Here is a 13,668-nt window from a genome sequence, read left to right as displayed (position 1 = left end):
TTAGTTAGGTAGGGAGGTGTTGTGTAGTGTTGTGTGTGTTTGGGTGGGGGGGGCGGCAGTGCAGGGACAAGGACAGACCACAGTGTAATTTCAGATTTGGGCCTAATTTTAACACTGTCCTGTGATTGTTTTTTAATAAACATAAGTAAGGTTTCAAAAACCTTCTGCCAATACTAATTAAAATCAATTATTCATGCTAGTCATAATCTAATCATGTATCTTTAATAATGTTATACTTATTTTGATAAAAACAGGAACAGAGAAAAGATGGAAATAAAGAAAAGAAAAACAAGGACTATTGGTTCTTGTACTCATCCTCAGATATGCCACAGAACCCTAAAGAACAAAACTGTCCACTAAAGCCCTCAAACAAATTTAACAAGAGAAACACATTCCTTCAGAATTAGAGCTTTGTTTTTCTACTTGTAGATAATGAATGCCACAAAGGTCAACCACTGTCCTTGTAAGTCCCTGAAAGTTCTCTTTCCAACTTTCTTAGGTTTGGGTGTCTTAAAGTAAAAAGATTCATCATTGGTCAAATGATGAATCACCAGACCCAGATTTAGGAAATTACTCATTTCCTAGATCCAAAGAGGAAGGGAGGCAAGTAAACTACAATAATTTTTTCACTATCACCACCAGCATTCCAAGCTTTCCAAAAATACTTTTGCCCAGCATCCACAGAAAACAAAAATGTCACTGTCAACTAAGTATAATGGGAGGAACTGAAGATCAGAGAAACAGTAACCAGAAAAACAGTACCTTATAGGTGGGTAGCACATTATCACAACCTTCATAAGATTTAACACCAACTTCTGTGTTATGTATTTACTCATTTATTTACTTAATCTTTGCTAAAATACAAGCTCCATTAAAGCAGGGTCTTTGTCTTGTTTACTGGTGCAAACTACCTGTGTAAGAGCAGGGAATGACACCTAGTAGTTGCTCAATAAATACCTGTTAAACAACTGAGTAAAACTGCCACTCAAAAATTTGAGCACTGCCTCTCAAACATCGCATGTCGATCTTATTGATACATCACCTCTAACCTATAAAGTGCAACAAAACAGTGCATGCAATTTCCTTCAAAACCAGTCCCTGACTTTTTTTTCAGCCTCATCTGCTACTACTGCCACTCTCTTATCAAACTCCACCTCCAAATATATTAATATACACACAACTCCAAATTGTGGTGACATTCAGTTGCTCCCTACTCTCAAGACTTGTTTTTTCACTGATACAAGCCTTTGAAAATGATGTTCCGTCTACCTAGAATAAATTTTATTCCTTCTTCTTTTACTGTTCTTGGTCCTCTCGAGGCCCAATTTGAATGCCTCCTCTACACATCATCGCAATGCTCCATGGACTATATTGCTTACTTCCAATCTACACTACGATGGAGGCACGTTTGAGCTGCTATCCCCTGTATCGTATTCATTTCTGTCTGTCCCTTCTGCATCTTCCTCAAGTTCTGGAGGTCAAGGACCGTGTTTTAAATGTGGGTATCCCTGGCGCCTGGTGGCTCAGCGCAAAGGCACAAGGCGAGTTCTTTGAACACTATTCCGCCCCATTTAGCGATGGCCCCCTCCTGAGCCGAGAGTCGGTTTTCCAGAGAATCTGGCAGGGGAAAGGGCAGGAGTCAGCCGAAGAGAAGCCAGCGCGGGCCCCGGGGGAGGGACGAGCAGGTGACAGTGAGGCGGAGCCGAGGCGGTAGGGGACGGCCCCAGGTCCCCGCCGTACCTGTCTCACGTTGGCGGGCAACTTGCTCCAGGGGTAGTTGTGCCGAATGTGGAACTCCACGTCTATGTTCATGATGCCCGAGCCGGAGCCGCGACCGCGGCCGAACGACGCCTCCCGCCTGCCAGTCCCCGGCCTGTCAGGGGAGCCCGCGGGAGGCTCCGCGCCTCACACTGCGGAGGGCCCGCGCTGCCCCATGGTCAGGCCTCCCGACAGCTCAGCGCGGCCCGGGCCACGGGGCACAGCAGCAGCGGGGGCTGCTGTAGCGCCTTGGCGGCTCCAAGTTTCTTCCTAGTTTCTGCCCGCCGGAAATGGCTCTGGGATTGCGTCACTTCCGCCCGTGACGCAAAGCTGGAGGGGCGGGGTTCCAGATTGGCCCGTTCCGCCCCCTAAACTCTGGTGGGCGGGGCAACGAGGTGGTAGCAGGAGATGCTCGGGAGGTCGCCTCCTGTCTGCAGGCTTGGTGTTGGCCTTTCAGTCCCTGGATGAATTATGATGGTCGCTTGGGCCTGCGTTGCCATTGTTGGATGACTCACTTTCCCCGAAATGGGGGTGGCCCAAAAATCAGATGGTTACAGGCACTGGGGTCAGTTGTCTAAGAAAAAGCACCCTGGGAAAGGACCATAGCTGGCTTCAAATAGTGGAAGAGTAGTGAGCACCATGGGGACTCTCCACCGCCTGCACCCCAAGAAGGGCCAGGTGAACAGAGTCCAGGCTCAGGAGCAGAGAATATTTAAATCAATACTTTCCCCTGACTGAGGGAGAAGCCATGATACATCAAAGCTGTATCTTGTGGAAGAATAATGTTGAGCTTCAAAATTTAAATTCTTTGAATGTAGAGATTCGGGGAGCAGACATTTTAAACTGGTACTGACAAGTCTGGCTGCCCAAGAGAATCGATAAGACAACGACCATTGCCAACCTTTGGCATGCAGCTTCTGGGTGTCTTCTGCTCAAAAAAAATGCCTCCAATGCCTCTTTTTAAAGGCAGAAATCCAGCACATCTCCCTTTATCTCCAGTAAGACAGTCTTTGAGAATAGTTTCTTCTAGAATTTGTTACACTGCCTAAGCGATCTCATGACTTTGGTTACTTGAAGCAACTAGAGACAAGTTCTGTATTTTTGCAATTATTTTCAGTTTTAAACAATAGTTTTAAATGTTTTATTATACACTAACATATATAAACTCAGAACTTGTTATATAAAATGCCTAACTCAAACCTAAACAGTTGGAGAATCAGATACATAGACTCCATAATATCTGATTAATCAAAACAAACATGGTACACACTACACACTACTTTTGCATAGGTATATTGGTCTCATTTTAGCCAACTATACATAGAAACTTTGACTCCTATGTTTACAGACCTGCATCAGCATAGCTAAAGTTAACTGAATGCCAACCATGAGACATAAGTTCAATGACTATTGTTTGCCTTGCTTCTAAGTGTTAAGCCCTTAACTTGCAGGAGATTTTCATTCCTCACAACGGTGTGAAAATTACTATCCTGATTACTATCCCAATGTAATACAAGAGTAAAGTGAGGCTTGGCAGGGCTATATGGCTTGCTCACAAAACCGCTCAGGCAGGAGTGACAGAGCTGTCTTACTCTAAAGCCATACTTTGATTTCCCAAGTCCACCTCTCATTATACTGCCTTCTAGTCCAGTTTAGATAATGTTCATGTAAAGCCAACAACACAAATCTGCAAGAAAATAACTTTTATACAATTCTAAGTGTGGAAGAGCCCATATCCTTCCAAAGTCTTGGATCTAATGTAAGTAACAATGAATATTAAGACAAATTAGTTTTTAAATCTCTGTAAACCATATCTTAGCAATTAAGCAAGAGTGTGCCTGTTAAACTTATCTTAAACTTATCTTTTTTGCTTAACAAATATTGAATATAATGTGGACATATTACAACAGAAAAGTAACCAGCTGATAGTAGAGTTAAACTTAATGCCTGCTAAATCGAGAAGGCACAGACCTTTGAAAATGTGACCTTGGGGAATAGAAAAGATTCTAACTAAGTAGCTGAAAAAATCAGAAATTTGAAAGAGGAACTGGTAATGGGTCAAAGCTATATAAACAGGAATAACACAAATAACAATTCCTTCAGAGCAGGAACTGGTAACAGAGTTTGGTTTACAAAAACGCAGAGTGCTGCATTTTTATTAAAGTACTGAGCTACCTCCTTTTCCCACAAAGTGACCAGTCTTTGAGAATTTGGAAATACAGAAGTTTATATAGTTCATAAATTAACCCACAAGGCTAAGTGTCCTTTTCGGTGGGAAGTTCAGAACCAGGACTGCTCCCCAAACATCAGAAAACCAAAATCAGCTGTTCACTGGGCTTCATATACTCAGTCATTACATCATTAAACCTTTTTGGTAAATAATAATGTTCATCCTTTTAGGTCCCTGATTCAGGTTTCTGCTATTTCTGCTTCACTATATCTTTGTCTTTCAAACTCTAGAGAGGTCAGAAACTTCAGAGTGTTAGAAACCCCATCCCAGAAGCTGTGTAGGCCAGCAATGTGTTCAAATACACAAGTGCAATGAGATGTCTTCTTATCTGCTTTATCAGATTGGCTTAAGAGAAATTACCCAACTGGCTTGAGTAATATACCCTTTAGTAAGACTACATATCTCATTTTTTATATTTTTATTCTCATTTTTTCAACAGAAATAATGAGCAGAAGCAACTTGAAACTAGTAGGGTCTGAAGACCTTACTCACAGACCCCAGAATGTCATGTGCTATGGTAGAAAGAATAATGGCTCCACATCTAATCCCTACAACCTGTGAATGTTACCTTCATGGCAAAAGAGGCTTTGCAACTAAAATTAAATTGAGGATCTTAAAATGGGAAGATTATCTGGGATTATCTAAATGGGCTCAACCTAACCACAGGGTCCTCATAAGAGGAGGCAGGAGGGTCAGAGTCAGAGAACAGGATAGGATGGAAGAAGCAGAGGTTAGAGTGACGGGAGACTACAAGCCAAGGAATTTCTCTTCTAGAAGCAGAAAAAGGAAATGGATTCTTGGCACAGCCCAGTTTGTACTTCTGATCTCCTGAACTAGAAAGTAATAAATTTGTATTGACTTAAGTCACTACGTTTGTGGTAATTTGTTATGGAAGCGGTAGGAAATTATATACTCCCCCAACTATAAAATACTCCAATACTCAAACAACTGATCCATCAAATTTTATAATTAAATTCATTTTGTAATTTAAATGTAAATACACTGAGAAGGAATAATCCCTTTTTAGCCTTCGTATCTTGGGGTCTATGTGAGTTATCACATCTTTTTTCAACAGCTAAGTTTGAAAGATAAAAAACTAAGGGATTAAATGAGATCAGAAAATGGTTTCTAGAACAAAAAAGGAGAAAGTCACTGTAAACATTTTCTACTTCACAATTTTGCTGGGCCTGACTTGGTCATGGGTTTCCATACCAGAAGTGCTCTGCTCTGTTCCCATGAACCAGGTCATCTCCATGGTTGCTTGACATCTTGGCCTAGCTTGGTCCCATCTCAGAGTTCTTGCCCTTGCTACTCCTTCACCTTGATGCCTTTCCCCAGACCCTTGAATGACAGGCTCCTTATCACTGAGCCTTCTCTTCTCCCACTACCTTGTCCAGATAGCCACTCACCCTCTGCAACACTACTTTGGTTTATGCCCGTCATTGCAAGGAATACTATCTGACATCCTCTTTGGTTTCTTGTTTGTCATTGGTCTTTCCCTGGAGGGAAGGATTTGTCTGTCTCATTCATCGGTCTATTTCTACTACCTTGAATCAGGTATCACACATCATAAGTGCTCAGTATTTGAATGTAATGAATGAACGAGTTATGTGTTATGTGAGCTCACACATGTCACCTTGTTAGTTAAACCTTCCCTGTCCACCTCATTCAAAGTTGTAGTACATCTACAACCTTCTGCCTCCCCCTTCCCTGCATTGTTTTTCTCCATAAAATGGAGATGGCACATATTGCCATCTAAAATATTTAATAAGTGATCTAGTCATTTTAATTAATCCCCCATTAGATTAAAGGCTCCCATAAAGCAGGTGTTTTTGTTTGTTTTGTTCTCAAGTTTAGGTCGGCACATAGTAGGAGTTCAGTAAACAGAGTGGATGAACAAACGAGATATAAAGAGCAGAATTCTCATTAAAATCCAGATATGGGGATTCTCTGGAAACTCTGGAAAGTCCTGCCCTCTTGGCCCTCCTTTCCCACACTAGTCAATGGAGCTGGGGAGAGCCTGCCTCACTGAGTCAGGACACAGACCTTCCCACAGGCCATAGTCCCCACTCCTCCCTGCTGCCTTCCTGCTTCGGAGGTGCATTGTGAACATTGTCACACTTGCAATGTGTTTATTTTGAAGTGGAGAAACATGTCTATACCCTAGTCTATGCTGAATATGAAGGAAATGTGAGCTAGACAGAAAAGCCCTGTCCATCTTGCCCTGCCTCTCACACTTCATAAATTCACACTTGCAAATCCTTCCACTTGCCTCCCGTTGAATCCCTTCGGATCTTTGCAAACAGAATACCCATTTCTGCAGTGCTCATCCCTGCTTCTCTACCTGGAAAGCTTTGCATCCTGACACTGTGGGAAGGGTTCTGAAGAATCCCAAGGTGAGGATAGAGTGAGGGAAAAGGCAAGATAACGTGGGATTATTTTCCTTTTAAGAAGTTTCTGGTATTTTTTTTCTTCAAAGGAGGAAAGCAACTGAAGACAAAGATTAATATCATATGACCTGCATAGAGAGAATGGTGTATGTCTGCCATCTGGAGTCAGCTTACGTTTGGAACATTCGTGAGTCTGATGTGTCATGAACACTCCACTATCAAGCCACCTCCCCTCCAAACTCTGGCAACTGTAGTAGTCAAGGTGACCACCAGGGGCTGATCTCACACAACATTTCTATATTTAAAACCTTTAAGTTGTTCTGTTTCTAACTGTTGACTTTCATCCAAACCATTTTCTCAGGCTTTACAGTCCTTGAAATTCTTTCTCTCATTTATCTCAGCAGCTAGTGGACCAAACACTGTTGCTTCTTCTTTGAAATTGTTTCACTTAGGCGTTCTGGGCAGTGGTCCAGCTGAGGTTTGTACAATCTCAAGGTCATCATTTGTGCCTCTTGATAGGTCCAGGCCACTGCTTAAGTTGTGTAGCTACAAAGTTGTCTTTATCCTTAATTGAAAATATTTTCACAGTATCCATGAGGAGGAGTAAAATCACATTGTGACTGAATGAGGATGGTCCATGTTGGAATTCAGTTTTATTTTTCAAGAGGTTGGACAAGTAGAAAAAACAGAGGCAAAAAAATGAACAGAAAAAAAGTCCATGAAAGTGAAGAGTCCCCTGGAGAGTTCCTCTCATTTTTTCTTTTCATTTCTTCATGAAATTAATTTAAATACATAGGTAATCTTCAAGGGATAAAACAGAATAAAAATTTCCAGTGCCACTGTTTAAAAAAAAAAAAAAACAGCATTAAATCACCATGTCCAAGCCTCATAGCAGATCAGCTCTATCAAAGTTCCTGGTGTTGGAACCCAGGTCTGCATATTTATGAAATATCTCCAGGTAATTCTATCAGGCATCTTGGAGCCTCAGGGACTCAATAAACATGTGTTGAGATGCATTTGAAAAATTAGGAGTTTGAACAAAGATAATTTCTAGTGTCTAATTCTATCTCTATAAGTGAATAATTTCTGACAAAATATAATAATTCTCTTGCAGATGCTGAATAACTTCCCCAACTTAGGCCCTTTAGTACAAGAAATAAACGGCAGCTCTTAAACATGCATATAGACCAAGAAAATTAATTTCTCCATCTCGTGTTTACAATCAAGACAGTCGTGATACAAAGAATTACACACTATTGGGCCAATGTGGAAATTATCTGAGCTTATGTAATTCGTATGGCATTGGTCCACCTCAGATCCTTTTAGCTTATTTAGGTATATTGTTACAGTGGCTTAGAACTTGGCTGAAATGAAATTGCTTTTTATTTCCTTCTACATTATGTCATTCAAACATAACACCTTTAGCAACACGTAATTTCTCAAGTGTCTAACAAGAAATACAAGTTTGTCTACTAGTATTAACTATGATCATGGATTAGGTTCAAGTATAGTAGGAATGTTTTGTGACGTCTATAAACAAGATATAAGTGAGAGATAGGTTACTTTCTTGGCTACAACCATAACTGATTCCAGGAAAATGTCAATTGGCTACTTGGGCAACTCACGTCCATGGAAGCATGTGTTCCTTCATGTACAGAAACTGGAATTCTGTTCCTTTTAGATTTAATTAATGACTACATCTTTTAAGAAATTATATAGTAATTTTTTATTCATTTCCCTTCCTTCACGTACATACCGTACATGCATACTTTCATCCATATATAGCTAATTGAATCATATACCTAGAAAAGTTAGGGCCCAGGAAGCAAAAGCCAGGTGAAAAAAATCAAGAAACCAAAGACATCTATTTACCTTTGAAAAAAATAAGAATCATTACAAAGAAAGGCAAGAAGAAAGTCAAGATTGAATACAAAATTGGATTTTCAAGTCCTAGCAAGCAAGTTTTGAAAGCCAGGCTATGTGAAGAAAGAGTTTTTAGAGTCCTTGTAGCTCCCACTCGCAGATCTTGATGTGAAACAGGGGAGGATGAAACCTTCAGGAGGGAACATTTCCCAGGAGAAGCCACTGCCCCCAGATGACTGCCTCTAAACAGAAAACGGCCAAATGCAGAGTCTTTTACTTGGGAGGTGGGAGGCTTAACAAGGCGCACGTGCACCGGCGCGCACACAAGGCTTATGCCTACCTAAGGAAATCAAGCAGCTGGATTTTTGTGTGTGTGTGAATATTCACATATGAATATATTCAACCCCCCAAACAGCCACCAGCTTTAATCTGAACTAAGACCTATTTTCGACACACAGGAGATAGGGAGTGAAACTGAACTGCAGTAACAGTCCCTCACTATCTGCCTGCTGAGACAGCATCAGTGTCCACACTGGGATCCTCAGGAGCTAACAGCAGGGCTTCTCAGGAGCGGGGATGAGGCAGGTTGTCAAGGCACATTTTCCAGACCACTCAGGAGGAAAACCCAAAGAGCCCATATCTGATGTGAAACTGCAAAGCTTTTGAAGGCCAAAAACTTCTGTGGAATTCAAGCACCTGGAAATCAAACAGCTGGATTTTCTTTGTGTGTGAAAGGGACATAATCCTGACCCAGCCTACCTACAGCCTAGGGATCAAGATAGCTTCCTGGACTCCACCAGTCAAATACATGAGAGATCACGATTGATTCCTAAGTGTGCTAACGAAAATTGCAGAGGAAAATCTCTCACTCTATAAATAGTGGAAGAGAATGGAAACATTCCATACTAAGATCCCACCACCAAAGTTGATCCTTAGGGCCCAGCAGCAAAAATAGTGTTAGTAAATGACTGAATTCTTGAGTCTAGAAATCTGAAATTAATCTGGGAAGAACTGATTTAAGGAAAACATAGACTAAGGGTTGCTATGTGCAAGGCACCATGCTAAGTATTTGGGAACACACTGTTGAATAAGCATGATCCTACTTTTCAGTGATTTACAGACTCGTAGGGTTGAGATAGTTCAATGGAATGTAAAGTAGAATGCAGAGACGGTATAAGATGCTAGGAGAGGAAATGGATCTTCTCAGTGAAGATTCTGGAAACAATGGGAAGAAAAGAATTTTCTACTAAGTTTGAATATTGTGATATATCCTAAGTAAGTGAAGGATATTTTGGCTGCTACAGAATTATTTGGGAGATGTCACAGAGGACAAGGGTGCACTAAATTAGAATGATACTCCTGCTAGACTCTGAGGTCAGTGATATAAGGACCAGAAGCCCCTCCTGAAAGAGAACTTGTCCAATTTTTGTTCTTCAATGTTTTATGGTGTATTAATATATCATAGTCATAATTATTAATTTTTGTCTGTAAAGTCCTCAAAACATATTTAAATGTAGAGAAAGAACCTAGTTTATAATCTGTTCTAGTTTTACATAGAACCAAGAAAAATTCCCATTATGATCAAACACCAAGTCAAGAAATTCAAAATGATTATAATTTCCTGCTGAGCTAAAATGCCAAATATTCTTGTTCCTAGGGTGGCCACTGAATTCTAGAAAATAAGGGGCTGGTTGTTCAGTTTATAAGTAAGCCACAAAGTTAAAGATTTACCACATATTGAATTCAAATCCTGTAGCTGGTACCAGATGGTACTGTGTATTTATTGCTGATATGAGAAGCAAGGCACACCCGCTATTAACAATCAATGACTCCATACTTCGAGAGAATACCCACAGAAACAAGCCAGAGCTGATGAGTCACATCATTTCATCACATTGGCAATTATTAATGGGCCTTTCACTGAGCTACTTTGTAATTCTCTATACCAGTTGCTCTACACATGAGCAGTGGTGTGTGACCAGGGGACGTTTGGCAATGTCTGGAGACACTTTCAGTTGTTACCACGAGAGAAGATGCTACTGGCATCTAGTAGGTGGAGGCCAGAGATGCCATCCTACAATACATGGGACAGCTCCAAATGCCAACAGTGCGGAGGAAGAACCCTGCTCTGAACTACACAGCATGACTGCTTGGCATGACAATAAGTATCCAAAAGCATTCACCCCCATATCTGATGCCTAATCCCAAATCAGTCATGAAGGTAGCAGGTGCCATCACTGCAGAGTCATCCACTTCCCGGCTCATCCTGTAGCTCTCAGAACAGGGTAGTGGCCTGACATCAAGCCCTCATTTGGCTATTTACCCTAAACCCTGGGCATTTAACCACTTTGTGCCTCAGGGTCCTAATCTGTAAATTGATAACAGTTCCTATCTCTTTCCTGAGGGCTATGCCATGTTTAAGTAAACAGACTCGTCCAAAGTGCTTACCAGAGAGTCTGGCCTCCAGCAACAAAAAGGGTAAGTTTATTTTTATCTATAATATTACTTAGCACAAAAATAAACTCAGAGATTTGCATTATCAAGACCAATTTCCAAAATCTCACTGCCACTTACTTAAGATCCTTCTTTAAATTGTTGCACTCTGTTTATTAAGATTGGTGTAAAGGCAATGGTGAAGAGCAGAATAAAGAAGAGCTGCAGGATGTGAAGATGAAATCAATGAGACATAAAAGCCAACAAAAGAAACCGTCTCTGACCACCCCACTCCTCCCAGTCCCACCCCTTGGAAGTTCCCCATTGTCACTGAGAACCACCAAATCTGACTTTTATATTTGGTCTCAGAATTTAGGTTTCTGCCCTGGTCCCTTCCCACCCCCTCATTGTTTGTTGTTGTTGTTTGTTTGTTTTTGGGGTTTTTTTTTAACCATTTCCAAAAGTTCTTAAAGGCAAGAGTGAATTTCTGTGGATTTACTGGTCCCAGCTTTTAGGTTCTTTAAGACACTAACAGGACTGCATAGAGGCTTTTTCAGCATTACTGTATGGTCTCCGTGCCAGAATATCACCATTAGAAAATGGAAATTATATTTGAAAGCCATTAGACTTCTAGGTGATGCACCTGAGAGAGAGATTGATCACACTTTAGAGGAATATACGGTATCATTTTTTTCCTTTTTCTAATCGTTTGAATTTTATACCAATGTTTAAACTTAATTGGATGTTAGCTTGAGGTGGTTAAAGGTCCTTTGTGGGGAGGTTTTTTGCTATGGTTTTGCTGTAAAAAGTGTTTCTAATTGTGCTGAAATGTTGCTGAAAAGCGTGGTGCTGGTAACAGTTCAACAATCCGGGGCCACTCATTCTTGCCTACTTTTACCCTCCCTCTGAAGCATTGAAGGTGGTATGAGAAGCCTGCATGCGCGTTCAATTCTTCTCCTTCTCTTTTCCCCTGCCTCCCCTACTCTCCTTTGCTTGCTCAACCTCTTTTGTTCAGTATGTGTAACTTGAAGCTATTTTGTACTACTGGATATCTGACTGGAGCCACAGATACAGAATCTGTATTGTTCTTACTGAAACACAGCATGTAATCAACATTAAACTTATATAAAACAAACCCAAATTTAAAAAGAAAAGAAAAGAAACCTGTAAATGCAAATGTCCTCTTTCCTACTTTCCTTTCTGTCTAGGCTTCACTCATCAAATGGGCTGGCACCCGAAGAGAAACCGTCTCTGACCACCCCACTCCTCCCAGTCCCACCCCTTGGAAGTTCCCCATTGTCACTGAGAACCACCAAATCTGACTTTTACATTTGGTCTCAGAATTTAGGTTTCTGCTCTGGTCCCTGCCCACTAGAGTTCTGATTTTCATATAAAATTGATGGAAAACTAAGAAAAAAACCGAATCAGGAGCTGGTGACCAAAAGAAGCAGACAGTGTGAATCTTGAGGTCACAAGAGTGAGCTCCTGGGGCTGCAGAGAGAGACGTCCAAGGGGAGCAATGGTTTTTCACTGATTTGATTTTGCTGCATGATTTTTTTGGTGATCTTGTTTTCCAACCTAGTTCAACAACCTTCTCAGAACGTCTATGAATTATCCAATATTGTTTGACAGGACCTTTAAAACAAATCCTTAGGCTCACTGGTGTCGGTTCTCAGTTCTCGTTGTGTGCAAATAAAGCCCTGAGTGATACCTTCTCAGTTTCAGATGAGGAAACCGAGACCTGCAGAAGTTGTGTTCTGCACTGCACAGCTGTGGCAAAGTCAAGATTAGGAGCCAGGCTAGGGCTTCCCAACCATAGCATAGTGTATTTCTAAATGCTAGACAAACTTTGCTGATGTTGGTTTGGGGGGGAAAAAAAATAAGGTGGCTCTTCAAAAATATTTGTAGATTGCTTTATTGGCCAAGTAAACTAAATGTGGTAACATGTGAAGACAGTTTTCTTACAGCTCAGGATAACCTCAGGATAATTCCCAGAATGACAAACCGAAATGCCAGAGGGACAAGGTAAAGCCAAAGGGTGATAGGGGCGAGATGACGGAGTGGAGGGGTCTGCACACACTTGAGCCCCTCTGCTTTGTGCATTGGGCAGCTGCCGCTCAGCCCCACTCTGTCTGTTTCCAGATGGAAATAAAAAATCCAGATCTGACTGCACAAGGGAAACTAGAGTTCTGATTTTCATATAAAACAGATGGAAAACCAAGAAAAATAAACAAAAAATCCACTGAGTGGGCCAATACTTATGGGCACATGCCTGTGAGCCAGTCAGCCCTCAGGCCACATATGAACCAATTCCAGGATACTGTTAAACCCTCTCTTTACTCACCTCCTTCTCACTGGAAGGTTCATTTGAGAGAAGATGAAGCAGCCTTCTATCCACCCCAGTGGTAGTGTTAAGAAGACCTCAAAACTCCCATCTCCTCCGGCTTTCCAAATGGAAGTTTGCTCTCTGAACGCAGCACGATTTACTGGCCCTGTTTTTTGGCTTACTTTATTTCACCTTTCATCAGCCCCCCTTTGCCTGGCTAGCATATGTTTCCTTCTAGAAGAGTCACCTCCTTCTGGAAGCCATTCCTGACTTCATATCCCTTCCCCAGCCCTCAACACACTCCCCCTTAGGTAGGGTACCACCTCAGCACTGAGGAATAATATTCCAAGTGTTTAAAGAGCAGCTGGCGGCCTCAATCCTCTAGGAGATAGATGGGTACCCCTAGATGTTAGCACATTGTCAAGGGGTACAAAGCCTGGGCAGACGGTGGGGAGAAGCAACATGAGGCAGGAAAGGCAAGAGGCAAATACAAGATGGTGTGTTACCAGGGAGGCCACGACCTCTCTACTAAAGTAGCTGCTCAGTGCTGTGCGGCCCCTCTCAAGAGGGTGTGTGAGACCACTATACCCCAAGATGGTCCCTAGGAGGAAGGAGGAGTGGGGCTCCTCCTGTTGGCTCTATCTGTTGGCTCCTTCCTGTCTTCAGCC

General features: G+C 41.7%; 1 protein-coding gene across 2 annotated transcripts in view; it reads right to left on the bottom strand.

The window, feature by feature from the left end:
* Nucleotides 1–2,062, bottom strand: part of Fam91a1 (family with sequence similarity 91 member A1) — a 39,592-nt gene extending 37,530 nt beyond the window's left edge. The window contains exons 1-2 of one of the 2 annotated variants that reach the window (XM_048802089.1): nucleotides 1,741–2,061; nucleotides 1,380–1,617 (exon numbers count right to left, since the gene is read on the bottom strand). Coding sequence is in view for 1 of the 2 variants with exons in the window: in XM_015486440.2 (XP_015341926.1) it covers nucleotides 1,741–1,812 (72 nt within the window). In the remaining variant the exon portion in view is untranslated. Of the gene's footprint in view, nucleotides 1–1,379; nucleotides 1,618–1,740 lie in introns of both variants that reach the window. The other variant, XM_015486440.2, reaches the window with a different exon arrangement.
* Between the last annotated feature and the right edge of the window lie 11,606 nt (nucleotides 2,063–13,668).

This window comes from Marmota marmota, unplaced genomic scaffold (assembly GCF_001458135.2).
Source record: "Marmota marmota marmota unplaced genomic scaffold, marMar, whole genome shotgun sequence".
Taxonomy (NCBI): domain Eukaryota; kingdom Metazoa; phylum Chordata; class Mammalia; order Rodentia; family Sciuridae; genus Marmota; species Marmota marmota.
The sequence above is the reverse complement of the archived record's forward strand: the minus strand, read 5'-3'. Positions and strand labels throughout refer to the sequence as shown.